The sequence below is a fragment of the Plenodomus lingam genome, assembly GCF_022343315.1.
Source record: "Plenodomus lingam strain CAN1 chromosome Unknown scaffold_20, whole genome shotgun sequence".
In the NCBI taxonomy this organism is placed as follows: domain Eukaryota; kingdom Fungi; phylum Ascomycota; class Dothideomycetes; order Pleosporales; family Leptosphaeriaceae; genus Plenodomus; species Plenodomus lingam.
In genome coordinates this window covers 2,295,478-2,310,196 of record NW_027093974.1, presented here as the reverse complement: position 1 = coordinate 2,310,196, position 14,719 = coordinate 2,295,478, and the positions used below count along the sequence as shown (strand labels likewise).

General features: G+C 51.9%; 7 protein-coding genes across 7 annotated transcripts; 5 read left to right on the top strand and 2 right to left on the bottom strand.

The window, feature by feature from the left end:
• Positions 1-672: 672 nt before the first annotated feature.
• Positions 673-1,938, top strand: CWC2 (Pre-mRNA-splicing factor; the record flags this gene model as incomplete). The annotated part of the gene is made up of 1 exon (XM_066099360.1): positions 673-1,938. One exon carries the CDS (start codon positions 673-675, stop codon positions 1,936-1,938), a length of 1,266 nt encoding a protein of 421 aa, XP_065950879.1.
• Positions 1,939-2,368: 430 nt separating this feature from the next.
• IAQ61_011807 (uncharacterized protein) lies at positions 2,369-6,291 on the bottom strand (the record flags this gene model as incomplete). The annotated part of the gene is made up of 6 exons (XM_003844333.2): positions 5,841-6,291; positions 5,017-5,778; positions 4,499-4,966; positions 4,055-4,449; positions 3,970-4,006; positions 2,369-3,790 (listed from the first exon to the last, which is right to left on the bottom strand). Exons 2-6 carry the CDS (start codon positions 5,620-5,622, stop codon positions 2,369-2,371), a joined length of 2,928 nt encoding a protein of 975 aa, XP_003844381.2. The 5' UTR covers positions 5,623-5,778; positions 5,841-6,291.
• On the top strand, positions 6,292-8,527 carry IAQ61_011806 (uncharacterized protein). The gene is made up of 2 exons (XM_066099359.1): positions 6,292-7,201; positions 7,248-8,527. The coding sequence occupies exons 1-2, from the start codon at positions 6,424-6,426 to the stop codon at positions 7,721-7,723; spliced, it is 1,254 nt and encodes a 417-aa protein (XP_065950878.1). The 5' UTR covers positions 6,292-6,423; the 3' UTR covers positions 7,724-8,527.
• A 135-nt stretch (positions 8,528-8,662) lies between these two features.
• IAQ61_011805 (uncharacterized protein) lies at positions 8,663-9,573 on the top strand (the record flags this gene model as incomplete). Its single annotated transcript, XM_066099358.1, has 2 exons — positions 8,663-8,860; positions 8,923-9,573. 2 exons carry the CDS (start codon positions 8,663-8,665, stop codon positions 9,571-9,573), a joined length of 849 nt encoding a protein of 282 aa, XP_065950877.1.
• A 410-nt stretch (positions 9,574-9,983) lies between these two features.
• Positions 9,984-12,511, top strand: HSP60 (chaperonin). The gene is made up of 3 exons (XM_066099357.1): positions 9,984-10,245; positions 10,311-10,452; positions 10,513-12,511. The coding sequence occupies exons 1-3, from the start codon at positions 10,141-10,143 to the stop codon at positions 12,024-12,026; spliced, it is 1,761 nt and encodes a 586-aa protein (XP_065950876.1). The 5' UTR covers positions 9,984-10,140; the 3' UTR covers positions 12,027-12,511.
• On the top strand, positions 12,512-13,749 carry IAQ61_011803 (uncharacterized protein). Its single transcript, XM_066099356.1, has 4 exons — positions 12,512-12,597; positions 12,696-12,762; positions 12,823-13,269; positions 13,344-13,749. Exons 3-4 carry the CDS (start codon positions 12,952-12,954, stop codon positions 13,476-13,478), a joined length of 453 nt encoding a protein of 150 aa, XP_065950875.1. The 5' UTR covers positions 12,512-12,597; positions 12,696-12,762; positions 12,823-12,951; the 3' UTR covers positions 13,479-13,749.
• IAQ61_011802 (uncharacterized protein) lies at positions 13,750-14,719 on the bottom strand. Its single transcript, XM_003844328.2, has 2 exons — positions 14,477-14,719; positions 13,750-14,391 (listed from the first exon to the last, which is right to left on the bottom strand). Exons 1-2 carry the CDS (start codon positions 14,585-14,587, stop codon positions 13,786-13,788), a joined length of 717 nt encoding a protein of 238 aa, XP_003844376.1. The 5' UTR covers positions 14,588-14,719; the 3' UTR covers positions 13,750-13,785.

Genomic DNA, 14,719 nt, shown 5'->3' with positions numbered 1-14,719 from the left:
GTACTCCCGCATCTCCAGCGCGGCGCTGCCATTGTAAACGTCTCGAGCATCTCTGGCATGCGTGGATCAGCCATGCAGTCTGTTTACTGTACGACCAAATTCGGACTCATTGGCATGACGAAGTCGCTTGCGTTGGAGCTGGGGCCTAGAGGTATCAGGGTCAATTGCGTGGCGCCGGGGTATATTGATACGCCGAGCAATGCGGGCATAGTCAAGGGAGGGGAGTTTGTGGAGAGGATGAGGATGGGGAATGCGTTGGAGAGATTGGGGACGCCAGATGAGGTTGCGGATGTGGTGGCGGTTTTGTTTGGGGAGGAGAGTCGGTATGTGAATGGGGCGGTGATGGAGATTGATGGGGGTTTGAGAGGATGAACATTGTAGAGTGGGTGGTATGACGAGTATATATGGATGCAACGAGGGTTATATTTTTTGTCACTGGAACATGAAGTAGCATTTTATCAACCTTGTCTCCTGTGACGTACCCGAAGTCACATCACAGCCAAGTTCTCCGTCTGATCGAAGGTGGGTCCTCCAGCTTCCAAAGGCAGATGCGCGCAATCACGTGTGATCGACGCCACCGCCCAGCTTAGCGTCGCGCCTCAACTCCAAAAGTTCCTCCCATCGTTTGTTACATCAACGGACACTTTTGCGACACGCCTCACATTATACATCATGACCGAAGTACAACCACCGCCCGCGCAATCTACTGTCGCTACGGCAGACACGCCTTCACTCGCACCGGACACAACCCTCGAGACATCCACATCCACCGAGCTTGCGCCCATCACAACCGAACAGACCATCATAACCACCAATGCAGAAGGTAAAAAGGTCAAGAAGATTATTCGCCGCAAGAGAAGACCAGCGCGACCGCAAGTCGACCCCGCGACCTTTAAGACGGACACGCCAGCCCCAACTGGTACAATCTTCAACATCTGGTACAACAAATGGAGCGGCGGCGATCGCGAAGACAAATACCTAAGCAAGACGGCGGCACAAGGGCGCTGCAATGTTGCGAGAGATAGCGGCTATACCAAAGCCGACAAGACACCCGGTTCCTACTTTTGTCTCTTCTTCGCGCGTGGCATATGTCCCAAGGGCGTCGACTGCGAATACCTGCATCGTCTCCCCACCGTCACCGATATCTTCCCCTCCAACATCGATTGTTTCGGCCGAGACAAGCACTCGGACTACCGCGACGACATGGGCGGTGTAGGCTCCTTCCAACGGCAAAATCGCACCCTGTACATTGGCCGCATCCACGTCACCGACGACATTGAAGAAATCGTCGCCCGTCACTTTCAAGAATGGGGCCAGATTGAACGCACGCGCGTCCTCACCGCCCGCGGCGTAGCTTTCGTAACCTACATGAATGAAGCAAACAGCCAATTCGCAAAAGAAGCAATGGCGCACCAGAGCCTCGACCACAATGAAATCCTCAACGTGCGCTGGGCAACCGTCGACCCAAACCCCCAGGCCGCAAAACGAGAGGCCCATCGCATCGAGGAGCAGGCCGCAGAGGCTATCCGCAAAGCCCTACCCGCCGCCTATGTCGCCGAGCTAGAAGGCCGCGATCCCGAAGCCAAGAAGAGGCGCAAGATAGAAGGCAGCTTTGGCTTGCAGGGCTACGAGGCCCCAGACGACGTCTGGTATGCCAAGGAAAAGGCAGAGTGGGAAGCAGCAAAGGAGATTGAGGCAGCTGGTGGTGCTGCTCAGCCCAGACAAATGATTGAGAGCGGCGAGGATGCACATGCGCACGAGGCGGACTGTGCGGCTATGCAGGTCGCGCCGTCTGGGCAGCACAGTCAGGGCAATGGTATATTTTCCACTTCTACGCTCGCGGCACTAAGGGGATATACGGCCGCGCCGGCAAAACCGAAAGTTGCACCTGTGGCGGGGCCGCTGGTGGGATATGGAAGTGATGATGATAGCGATTGAATTTATTTCATTATTTTTGGATGCAGGCGTAAGTGTATATGTGTGTTTGGAATGGAGTGAGTGACGTGGATATGGATGGCATGGTTGATAGTCTTGAGCATATTTTTCAGCATTAGGTCTTTGGGCCCCAGGCGTAAGAAGAATTTGCTATCCGTTTTACAGGCATGTCATCGATACTACTGAGTCTGAAGATAAACCGGGCTTGCAGTCACAATTGTTTCTCACAGTCGCGAAAGCATGTTGTGCCTAGAATGTCGTTGGAAAAGCAGAGAGGGTAGCGAAGAATCGAGAAAAAAAGTAATGACGAAACGCCACAGGTTCCCAAGAAGAATACCTCGTCAAATCATCTCTCGCAGGGGAAATGAGACGGAGTACAGAAGCAAGGTGGTATACCGCCTCTCTCCTCTCCAACGTACCCCCAACCAAACCCTCAAAACCTAGCAACACCCTCCCTCTCACAGCCGCTCAAAAAAGAATCCCAATCCTTAACCAAACGTCTGCCCGCCCAAGAACTAGCCGCACAACCCAAACCCACACCCTCATCCAAGCCATCAAATCCAAACGCCACCGCCTCAGCCGGATCCAGCTTCTCCACTCTCCCAGCGTGGTGCGTCTCCTCGTCCTCGGCGCCCTTGAACAACCGCTTCGCAGCCGCCCACTCCCCCTCGTGAGCGCCCCCACAGCCAAACGCGCACACTCTCTTGCCACACGGGCGCCAAAACCTGTATTCAGCGACTTGCATCTCGGACAAGGGCCGTACACCCAGGAGACCAGAGTCGACGCTGCGATTTGAGGTATACAATAACATGGTACCAGAGGGATCGATGGGCGACGAAGTATTGGTCTCGGTGCCGTTTGCAATCTGGATACTGGGCGCCAGCGGGCTCGTGTACTGGAATTTTGATTCTGGGAACAAGGCGGGAGAGGAGTGATGGGGGATGTTTTGGAAGGCTTGTTTGTTGACCATGCTTTTGAGCATGGCGGTACGGGGGGAGATGCAACGGGATGGGCTGGTTGGGCTGGTAAGTGCTGTTGCGATGCTGAGGGAGGAAGAGGATGGGGCACGGGGAGGGGAGCGCATGGCCCATTTGTTGGGACTGCATTGTGGATTGTTGTCGTGTCCGTCGATGATGCTATCAATCAAGCCGATTGGTGAGGTGCATGGATTATGGTCGTAGTAGTCGCCACTGCAGGTAGATCTGTATGGTGTGTAGCTGCCGATGCTCATGGGGCTGGTTGTATGCATTGCTGGAGTCGCGGCACGAGGCGTGGAAGCTCCGCTTGCAACTTCCGAAGCAGGTGATGGGAACAATGCTTTTGCACTGGAAGTCGGCGAAAGTGGAGTGGGAAAGCCTGGATACTTTCTACCCACGTCTGTCAAGAGAGACAATGTGGGTCTGATAGCTTCGGGCTGGGGGCAGGACTTTGGGAAACTGCCCATGCCAAACACTGGGACACTGCCTGGAGACTGTACTTCACCGACGAAGCTGTTCATCGAACCGTCGAGAGAGGCTGCGAAAGAGGGTAGGCGGTCGTGGACTTCGTTGTGTATGTGTGCTTCTGTCGAGTGGAAGTGATGCAATGCCACGCTGGTGGGTGGACTGGTGAGATTACTGCTGTGGCTACTCCTGGTAGAGGAGCCATTACCGGTAATGCGACGAAGGGCCTGAGCGGTTAGAGCGCTGATGGGTTCTGCTCGAGCAAAGCGGGCCTCATCACAGATCCACAGGCCGCCGTACTGTTGCCAGGGGAAGTTCCGCAGGAAGTAGTCTTCGGGGTAGACATCATAACCAAGTGTGCGGGAGCGGAAGAACGCGTATACGTATCGACAGTCTGGGAATTGGCGGAGCACCTGCGGCAGAATATGTTTAGCATGCGGTCATGCAAATCAGATGACGATCGTTGTATGGTAGGAGAATCATGATACGAGGTATTGAGTTATATGCAATTAGGCAGCGTGGATATAGAGGGTAAGTATTTATAAAGATGCATGATTCAGGAACAGGCTGACACGGATGAGGTTGAGCATACATCCCAAGCGGGAAACAAAGGTGGTGTCGCTGTAAGCCTACATAAAGTTAGTGATTAGCCAGGAGATACCCAAATCAAAACTTACATAAGAATCTCAAATGCAGCGTGCTTCTTCAGCTGTCCCAGGCCGCGCCTGTAGGCATACAAGACTTCTGGTCGAGCAGTCCTAATGTTCTTGCGGCCGACCAATTTGTGCATAGCTGGACTAGTTGAGTACATGGGATCGAAGACTATAAGGTTACTAGTTCCGTCGCGACGGCGTTCAAAGCCGACGATAGTAAGAGAGTGGCCTGGCTGTTGGAGATAGATGGGTGGTAAAAGCGTTTTGTATACATTTGAGCCATCGCTGACAGCCGCGCGCGCGAAATATCGCTCGATAGCAGGAAGGAGTTTTTCGTGAGCGCCAATACCTCGATCTTTGTTGTCACTAAACTGTTCCACAGCGCAATTGATTTCCGAGCCGAGGAAGAATGCTTGCGCCTGTTGAGCTATCAGTCACCATGAACTTCTCAGATCGCAGCAAAATTACCTCTGGAGTACCGATATATTTCCTTGTGTCTCGAATCCCCCCGGTCTGGGTACGACCAATCACGTTGATTCCCCTGTCCCAAGCGTCCTCGATATGGTCCTGTAGCTTCAGAATACCTGGCGTTCGGCCAGGAAATTCCTCGTGGCCTTGGGCCTTACCACCCTGAATGTAAGAAAGAAGCATCTGTATATTACGATATCCACAGAAACCTCCTTCCTTCGGAGTTTTGCCGATGTGGAGTGTCGACGGATGGCAGTAATAGGCTTCATTCACGGTGCGGTCCAGTGCAGAAAGCTGAGCCAGAATGGGTATGATTCCTGGGGTTTCGTTTTGTACTTGTTCTTGCTTTATCAGACGACCGTCTCTGCCAATGCGATTAATGATGCTGGTCTTTGGACCTGCATCTAGTTGATCATGCAGCCATCTAGGCATGCGTTCTTCCCATGCGTAGGGACCAAGCTCTGATTTCTGTGGATATTAGCAAGGATAGTACTTGCTCGATTTATAGTTGAGCTTACCCCAAGACGAGCACTCTTGTTGGGTGGTTTGGTAGACTTGTCCAACTTTGTAAAGGGATTGAATGTGAGGATACTTCTGGAAATGGTACTCTTCTCGCTGTTGCTGGTATTGCTTCGTTCGCGATGAGTATGTCTCCTCGACTTGCGTCCATGGCTAGAACTTTTCTGATAGCTGTGAACTGCATCGATATCAGAAGATGATGAAGGACCGGGACGAGGCTGATGGCTGGCGGCTAAGTTATGCATGGTAGCAGATGAATGATGAGAATGATACTTTCCGGTTGTCTCGTCAAAAGATAAAGATTCGGCGTTGTGGTAATCAATATGATCGTTAAAGTCAGAGAGAGAAACAGCTTCGGCACAGTCAAGTTTCGGACACTCTATGGTGCCTTCTTCTTCATCAGAGGAAGGCGAGTCTACCACGTGCTTGCGCTTTGAAGGACTTGGTGACAACGCGGGTAGTTGCGGTTCGGGATCGTCCCAAACTACGAAGGGTGAGTCGGTGGTATGCGCTTGCTCAAAGTGCAGTTGAAGAACATAGTCATCGCTTGGGGGTACTGTGAAGTCGCACATGGGACACGCCAGCAGACCCGTGCTGCTCGCCATGTTGGCGGAGTTGTTGAATGCAATGCGATGGCTGGTGCCAAAGTGATGTTGGCCTCGGGAGTCCAATTCTGCAGGGCCTGAGGACGCAATGCTCTCCACCTGCACAGAAACCGTCACCTCCGACGTACACAACCATGGACTCTGCCGATGGGTGTCCTGTTTGCTGTAGCTTAGCATGACGATAGCAGCTCCGTGAGTTGAGAATGGGTGCATCTTACATGCTCGAGTCCAAGACTGCCTACTGGAATTACGATTCAATGGTTCGTGGTACGTATCGATGTTTGCCAACAGTGTCGGTGTTGTCAAAATGTCGGTGAAGGTTGACGTGAAGTCCAGCTAGGTATCACGCAAACATGCCAAGACTGTTCGAAAGGTCGGTCAGATAGGTATGATTGATCGAACCTACTATCAGCTTGACGAACTCCAGGTACCTAGTGACCTCAATTACAACAAGGTTCCAGGGATAAGTAGGGACAATCCATGGTTTGGCCGTGGTCCGTGAAGCCTTGTCGTGCCTACCTGTATTACCTACCCATCACCAAATCCGGTACCGGTAGACCTCGGTACAAATGATGGCTCATGGCCGTTTTGCAGGCGTACTCCATTCACTCCATTACGCTGGTTGCCCGCTGCTGTGAACCATCGACGCTCATATAGAGTCTGGTTCGAGTGCTCATACCGGTAGAGCACGACGTCATTGGCCCGGTCCACGGGTACCGGTACGCCAAGACCGAGAAAAAAAGTACCTACAGACGTCTGCCCAGAAGGCACACACAGGTGACAAAACAGCGACATATCGACATGTCAACCTCATTGTGTGCCCGACCGTCAGGCATCTGGAACGCTTCGCGGTCACCAGTAACTCGGCAGCTATGTCGACGCGCCCCGGCACGTTGCTATGCTGTCGACAGCACTGACGAACCAGAATGGTTCCAAGCACTACGGGCCAGGATGCTCGGTCGAGAGGCCACGCACATGTATGAGCTCATCACCGCTGGGCCTCAAAGTCGGCTCTCAAATACTCTACTTGGATTCCTCCCGGCTGAATGGTGCCGCCCGCTGCCAACCACGCGTCCAGTGATCCCCCCCGGGCAACATCTGCTATGGTTCAACTCAGCACTACCAACGCAGGAGCTGCTGCCCGATGGAACAGACGCGTCGCAGAGTCCGGGAGATCCTTGGGTACGGCGCATGTGGGCTGGCGGCTCTGTAACGCTCAGGTCAAATGATTACTACGACCGGAAGTATGGCTTTATTCTGAACACGGCCATGGCAGGTACGGAACGGATCAAGGATGTGCGACTACGAGGAGAAGGTGACACAGCCAAAATCTTTGTGACCATCGAACGTCGCTTCGCAAGAGTAAAGGACATATACACTACTATCAGAGAGGAACGCAGACGCGAGTCTCAATACGGCTCTCCAAGCCGTATCTTCGAGCGACTGCTTCGCGACGACCATGAGTGGGGTAGCGCCATCCTTAAAGAGGAGCGTGAGCTTGTTTTCTTCAAGGAGCGATCTGCCGCTGAGCTCAAGGCAATCAAAGCTGGACAGATGATCTCGGTGAAGTATCTAGATCGTAGGTTACCCTTTGATCGTGTACGACAACCACTAACAAGAAAAAGGTCCTAGCGAGCCCGAAGTTTCAGTTGTGCTTATACCCACGCGCTCTCTCCTCTTCCGGTTCTCTGCCCTCACTTTTAATGCACATGCCATCCATCTTGATCGGGAATACGCACGTAGCGTCGAAGGCCATCGCAACCTTTTGGTACATGGCCCACTGTCTTTGGTACTTATGTTGAACGTCATATCGTGGCATTTGAAATCTGCAACTCGAAATCGAGAGGTGGTAGAACGTATTGATTACCGAAATCTTGCGCCTTTGTATTGCGATGAAGAAATGCGCATTTGCGCTGCGAAGAAAAATACAACGGAGAATGGAAGTACATACGACGTTTGGGTTGAGGGACCAACAGGCGGTGTGGCCGTTAGAGGCACGGTACAGACAGCAATGTGGCAAGGAGAAAGTCATCCTAAAAAGAAGAATAGGCAGAGCATGGAGAAATTAGCCAGCACAACCGTAAGGAAGCCCTCCCTGTAGACGTGATTACTATATCTGAACCTCAATTTAGTAATGCGCTTCCAAAATCCAGGGATGCTTCCCATGTGGAACTGCATGAGCTTACTTTGTAGAAGGGCAAGACAATACACAACTCGAACGGAGTTTCATCAATTCCCATGTCCCTGCCAATTTCCGATACCGTTGCGATAGATCCTTTGTCCTCCAGTATTTGGCCAGATGTCCGGGCTGAACAGCTCGACGTACAGAATCCCAAGTCATTTGGCCAGTCGAATCGATACAACAAACGCACTCGTACACGTTCATATCAATTTGTTCAGCCTAGTCCGCCTGTGCGACATGTGAACAGTCATCGACCCCTTCGGCCAACAATGTCGCCTAGATCGCGCTATCTACTACGACGTTTGACCCAGAGGCAGCCACAGACAAATTATGTGAAGCCTCTACCGATAGTACGAACCTATGGTGCTTCACCATATGAAGCCGGGAAATATACTCGATTTCGAAAGTATGGCGTACGCAAGATTGAAAAAGTCAGAGTTAGGATGCTAGCGTCATTATACCCTTCACAATCTCTGAATCGTCGACACTAAGCTCATGGAAATAAGACATTGGTTTTCCATTGGAGGTGGTGGTTAATCTTAACACAGAGTCCTTGGTGGTCAGAATTTTACATTCAACAAGCAGAACCTATCACATAGACCCTGCGTAGGGTACGGTTGTAAACGTCACGACAACTATAATCAGATAGGTAATCGGCCCGCCTTCAAATGTAGCAAATACACAACCCTCGCCGGATGTGATACTCAGGGGGTGTACTAAACATAGCAGCAATAAGTGCTACCTCATTAAAAGTGAATGCCTTTTCGACACTGTGGCAAGTGGTGACGTGCGAACGCCAGGAACAATTATCCTGCTTCGGCATAGCTATGTTCATAGTATTCTGATATGACTGCCCAAATGTCGTATGGTGGAGAATCTAGCATGCCGCGAGGTGACCCGCTAGCTGGGTGGAAAGAGGAGAACCTAGCAGCACCTAAAGCGTCACTACAACAAGGTCATGGCTATCAGGCTACAGTCTATGATGACAGGCCGCCTATTTTCATAACGGCTTCTGATTCTGGGCCATCACCGCCAGCGTTGAGTGACCGCTTGCAGGTTGGCAGGAACATCATCTAGCGACACCGCAACATGCTCATGAGCCAGCACATAGCTACCAGCAGACTCTGTATGATGATCATCCGTCTATGATGGGTCTTCAGGACTCTGAAGAACTTGCGTCAACACCACTACCACGAGCTGCTGCAAGTAGAGGAGTAACAGATGCAGAAAAGGCCGCATGTTCCCAGTGCGACATACGCTGGCCACCACCTAAATCAGCCCATCCCAAGCCCCTCCAACTCCTACTCGATGACAGAGACCCAAGGCGTATTTACTACCATCTTATCCACGAGAACCTTGCTCCTGAATCCAAATTCTCGAAAAAAGAAATCCAATCAAAGGCCCAATCCTTCTTTACCCAGAAATTTCCACCCCCTGAGGCGAGTCCCATACCAGGTAAGTCGCCTCAGGACCTGCAGGAGGCAGAAAAACAAGCAGATTTTGAAGAAAAAGGACGGCTGCGCAAAGCGATCATCACGACAAAGTTGCAAAAGAAGATGAGAGAGGTTAGCACGGGGCCCAGGGGGTCGATTTGGTTGCTGGAGGAGGAGAGTGTGGAGGTGTGGAGATGTATTGAGGTTTTGCAAAAGGGCGATCTGAAGAAGGCGGTTAGGATTGGGCCGATGGTGGAGAGGTTTGAGATTTTTGGAGTTGGGTTGAAGGGGGAGAAGGATCATGTGCTGTTGTTGAGCCAGAATGTCGATGGGTGACCATAGGTACAGTGAGTGACAGTGTCGTAAGGATTGCTTGATACTTTTGTGCGATAGAGTGTATTCAGCTATAAGGCCAACGACAAGTATCCGGGGGCAATCATGCCATTCCAAAGACATTCATGTGAGCTGCTACTCTTTTGCCTTATCTACCTAACACTTTGCATGTAAAGGCTGCGTCTGTTTGCTTCATATTGGGGGAAAAAGATGGATGGGTCCAACACAAGATCTGAGAGTAGCAGATCAACGTCAACATGATTGGTGAGCGTGAAGTGTCTTGATGATCGGAGGTCCGATTCTGGAGCACCATAGATGGTACTGTGTAAGCAAGGCCGAGGTAGAGTAGCCGTTCTGCGTCGGTCATAGCGCCAACCAAGACGCTTCTAGGTGTTTCCGCGACCCAGAAATTTTGAGAACATCGTCCACCTCTCAAGCATCATCTCCGCAAAATTCCCCTACAACACCACATTTCCCTCGTCATCTTGCATTGAGCTGGAGTCTGGGAGCGCTGATTGATCTTTGATACTCTAACCCACACCACAATTCCTCCACACAACCCTACGCACAATGCAGAGAGCTTTTGCATCGCGGGCGCGGACTTCGGTCCTCAACTCTAGCTCCAAGCTTCGGTCTACTACGCTCAATCTTCAGCAGCAGCGGTTTGCACACAAGGTAAGACATCTATGAGAGACCCAAATTGCAATTGATGTCAATGACATACTGACGCCTCTATGTAGGAACTCAAGTTCGGCGTCGAGGCGCGGGCTTCGCTGTTGAAGGGTGTCGACACACTCGCAAAGGCAGTATCAACAACACTGGGTCCCAAGGGTCGCAATGTCTTGATTGAGTCTAGCTACGGCTCTCCCAAGATCACCAAGGGTACTTGCATCCTTACAAATTACTTCCATTGCCCCGAGCTTTCCGCTGACATATTCGCAGACGGTGTAACAGTCGCAAAGGCCATTACCCTCCAAGACAAGTTCGAGAACCTTGGTGCGCGCCTCCTCCAAGATGTCGCCTCCAAGACCAATGAGGCTGCTGGTGACGGTACCACCACTGCCACTGTCCTTGCCCGCGCCATCTTCTCTGAGACAGTCAAGAATGTTGCTGCTGGCTGCAACCCCATGGATCTGAGGCGGGGAACACAGGCGGCTGTCGAGGCTGTTGTCGACTACCTGAGGGCCAACAAGAGGGACATCACCACGAGCGAGGAAATTGCACAGGTCGCCACTATTTCCGCCAACGGCGACACTCACATTGGCAAGCTTCTCTCCAACGCCATGGAGAAGGTTGGCAAGGAGGGAGTCATCACTGTCAAGGAGGGCAAGACCACCGAGGATGAGCTTGAGGTCACTGAAGGAATGAAATTCGACCGTGGCTACATCTCGCCTTACTTCATCACCGACACTAAGACCGCCAAGGTTGAATTCGAGAAGCCATTGATCCTCCTCTCCGAAAAGAAGATCTCTGCCGTCCAGGATATTGTACCCGCTCTCGAGGCCTCGCAACAACTCCGCCGTCCCCTTGTCATCATTGCTGAGGACATTGATGGTGAGGCTCTTGCCGTTTGCATTCTCAACAAGCTCCGTGGTCAACTCCAGGTTGCCGCTGTCAAGGCTCCCGGATTTGGTGACAACAGGAAGTCTATTCTCGGTGACCTGGCAGTCCTGACCAACGGTACCGTCTTCAGCGATGACTTGGACATCAAGCTCGAGAAGGCGACACCCGATATGCTGGGTTCTACTGGATCCATTACCATCACCAAAGAAGACACCGTCATCCTCAACGGTGAAGGTAGCAAGGACCAGGTTTCTCAGCGCTGCGAACAAATTCGTGGAGTCATCAACGACCCCACCACCTCCGAGTATGAGAAGGAGAAGCTCCAGGAGCGTCTTGCTAAGCTCTCTGGCGGTGTCGCCGTTATCAAGGTCGGTGGCTCCTCTGAGGTCGAGGTCGGCGAGAAGAAGGATCGCATCGTTGATGCTTTGAACGCAACCCGCGCCGCCGTCGAAGAGGGAATCCTGCCCGGCGGTGGAACCGGTCTTTTGAAGGCCTCTGCCAACGCCTTGGGCTCCGTCAAGGCTGCCAACTTTGACCAACAGCTCGGTATCACCATTGTCAAGAACGCCATTACCCACCCTGCTCGCAAGATTGTCGAGAATGCTGGTGCCGAAGGCTCTGTCATTGTCGGTAAACTCATCGATGAATACAAGGGTGACTTCAACAAGGGTTTCAACAGCGCAAAGGGCGAGTACGTTGACATGATTGCGGCTGGTATCCTCGACCCCTTCAAGGTTGTCCGCACTGCCCTTGTCGATGCCAGCGGTGTTGCCTCACTTCTTGGAACTACCGAGGTTGCCATTGTTGACGCTCCTGAGGAGAAGTCTGGTCCTCCAGCCGGTATGGGCGGTATGGGAGGAGGAATGGGAGGAATGGGTGGCATGGGCTTCTAAACGCCCAACGCCCAACTGCCTTCCATTCTCTCTTCTAATACCCCTTTACGTTATAGTCACGTTTAGTGTTCGAGTCTTTCCAGCGACGAAGTTATATGTGCGTTATCCGGTTGGTTCTCCGCTCATCTCCCTGTATCCTTCTCCCACCCTCCGAAAAGCGTAGCAATCTGTTGGATGTTTGATTATTGTACAATATTTGGTGTATCTAGAAGGACATGCAAAAAAGGACAAGATGTAAAAGCGACGAAGTAATGTAAACGAACCGAGACAAAACAAACATTATGATCACTCCACAATCAAGCTTTAGTTTGTCAAAGGTGCAGGGCTAGGCAGGCTACTCGCTACCGTAGGCAGAAGATGAATCCTAATTAGCAGGCCGCCCTGGTTGCTGTGGCGGCGCCGCGGCAGTCCAAAGTAAACCTGAACGGCAACCCCACCAAGCGTCGTTAAAAATACCCCACCACCTTCCCCCCTCAGCCTCAGCAACATCACTCCTCCCCTCCACCTCAGCCCACCCATCTCCTGCACATCCGCATCCATACACACTTGACGATCGGTTTTCGATAACGATGTAAGCTAAGCCATTTGCTTGCAAGCAATCAATGATGCGACAACGCTTTGCGCTGCTGCGGTCGCAACTGATGACGACGACGCTGACAGGCATCACAGTGCTCATAAAGCTCCTGGTGCCTTGTTGCTTCCCTAGCATCCTCTACAACACACACAGTACATCATGGTGAGTCTTCTCAGAGATATGCCCGTTTCTCGAAGCCAATACTGACTTTGCATGTTGTAGGCTCAATCTGGGTACGTAGCGCACTAGAAAACATGACGACGACCCTCGTGGGGCGCGCCCTCATCCCTCTCCTCTACGACGACTTTCCTATTCGACCCGCGTATATAAGTTCCCTGTACACGCACACTAATGCAACCCAGTGTCTCTGTCGCGCCCGAGTGCATCCAAGCCTTCAACGAACTGAAGCTTGGAAAGGACATCAAGTGGATCATTTACAAGATCAGTGACGACTGGAAAGAGATCGTTGTCGAGGAGACCTCCAAGGAGGCCAACTTCGATGTTTTCCGTGAGAAGCTCCTAAATGCAAAGAGCAAGGACCGCCGTGGCAAGGAGGGTATTGGTGGCCGTTACGCTGTCTTCGATGTCGAGTACGACCTTGAGAGTGGCGAGGGAAGCAGGAGCAAAATCACGTTCATCAGCTGGACGCCAGACGATGCATCGCAATATGTGAGTTGCAGAAAAGTGCCGTGGAATGGCGGTGAAGGGGGGCAAGATCGATTTGCTAATCGTACATGTGATAGCCCCGCATGATGTACTCGTCCTCCAAGGAAGCCATCAAGCGCGCTCTCAACGGCCTTGCTGCCGATATCCAAGCCAACGACGCCGACGATATCGAGTTTGAGAACATCAAGAACCGTGTCTCCAAGGGCCGCTAAGCGGTTTGTCCCTTCCGTTGATTTCGCGATAGCAAGCATGCATGCAGATGTTATTGATTTGGCGACCAACGACATAATGATACGAGGCCAAATGGAAGCATGAAGCTTGGACACACTTTGGTGGTCAGAAAGCAAGTCTCGCATATCCCAGCGTGGCAACGCTAGTTTGTTCTTGCACTATCAGGCTGTGTGTTTATAAGAGTCGATATAGATCTGGTGAAATTGTCACTGAGGAACATTGCTCCTATCTCAAAATTATCATGTGGCGTGACCTGATTTACCCGTCCGATGTGGAGGTGCGGTCTAGTTACTTATTTTGTTCCCAGGTTTTCTTGAACAGCCCTAGCAGTCGTTCACTCTCCACCTCATCTTTGATCCTCTGCAGCACAAAATTGTTAAGATCTGACCAAAACTCGTCCGTCGCAACAAGCTCCTTTCCACTCGGTCCCGCCGCTACAGGCCCACTGCTCGTCGAAGCCGCTGCCGCCGCAACATCACCCGCCAATCCCTTGTCTGCCTCGCTCGGCGCCACCGCAGGCGGGCTCTGTACCGGTGTACCCCCGACAGCCGGCGACGCAACTCCACCCCCCATAACCATGACCCCAAACTCGACCTCACCCGCCGCATCAGCGCCTACAACCTCTGCCACCGTTTTCGAGTCCATGACTGGTTTCTTCTTGTACAGAATCTTGATCTTGGCCGCTGGTATGGAACTTTGTGTCGCGTACTGCTGTTTTAGGTCGAAGATGGAGGTTTTGCTGGGCTCGATGTTGGAGAGAGGAATAGTGGGGGTGCTCGGCTTCATGGGCTTGAGGGTTATGGAGAGGGTGGTGGAATTATCACTGGAGAGGTCTGTGGCCTTGCGCTTGGGTCGCTGGGGGTGGGGTGGATGGGGTAGGCGGGGGAGTATATACTGTAAACATGTCAGCTACCAGTATGAATATAACAAAACGAAAGGCCTCATCTGTGACTGTATTTTGAGAGAGAAAGAGGCTTACAGCGCCTTGGGCAGGATACTGTCGCGCATCTGCTATGTGATCTGAAGAGAGCTTCGCCGGGCGGGCATCGAGTGCGCTGAGGAACGACTTGCAGAACATTATTTCCGACATGATGGGCAGTATTGCAGTTGGTGCTCAAGATCCAGCACTTTTTGGTGTTGCACTTCAGAATGCAGGACTGCCAATGCTTTTGATATAAGTTCTAGTGATGCGCAGATGAATAACAAGAACGTTGCAGCAATG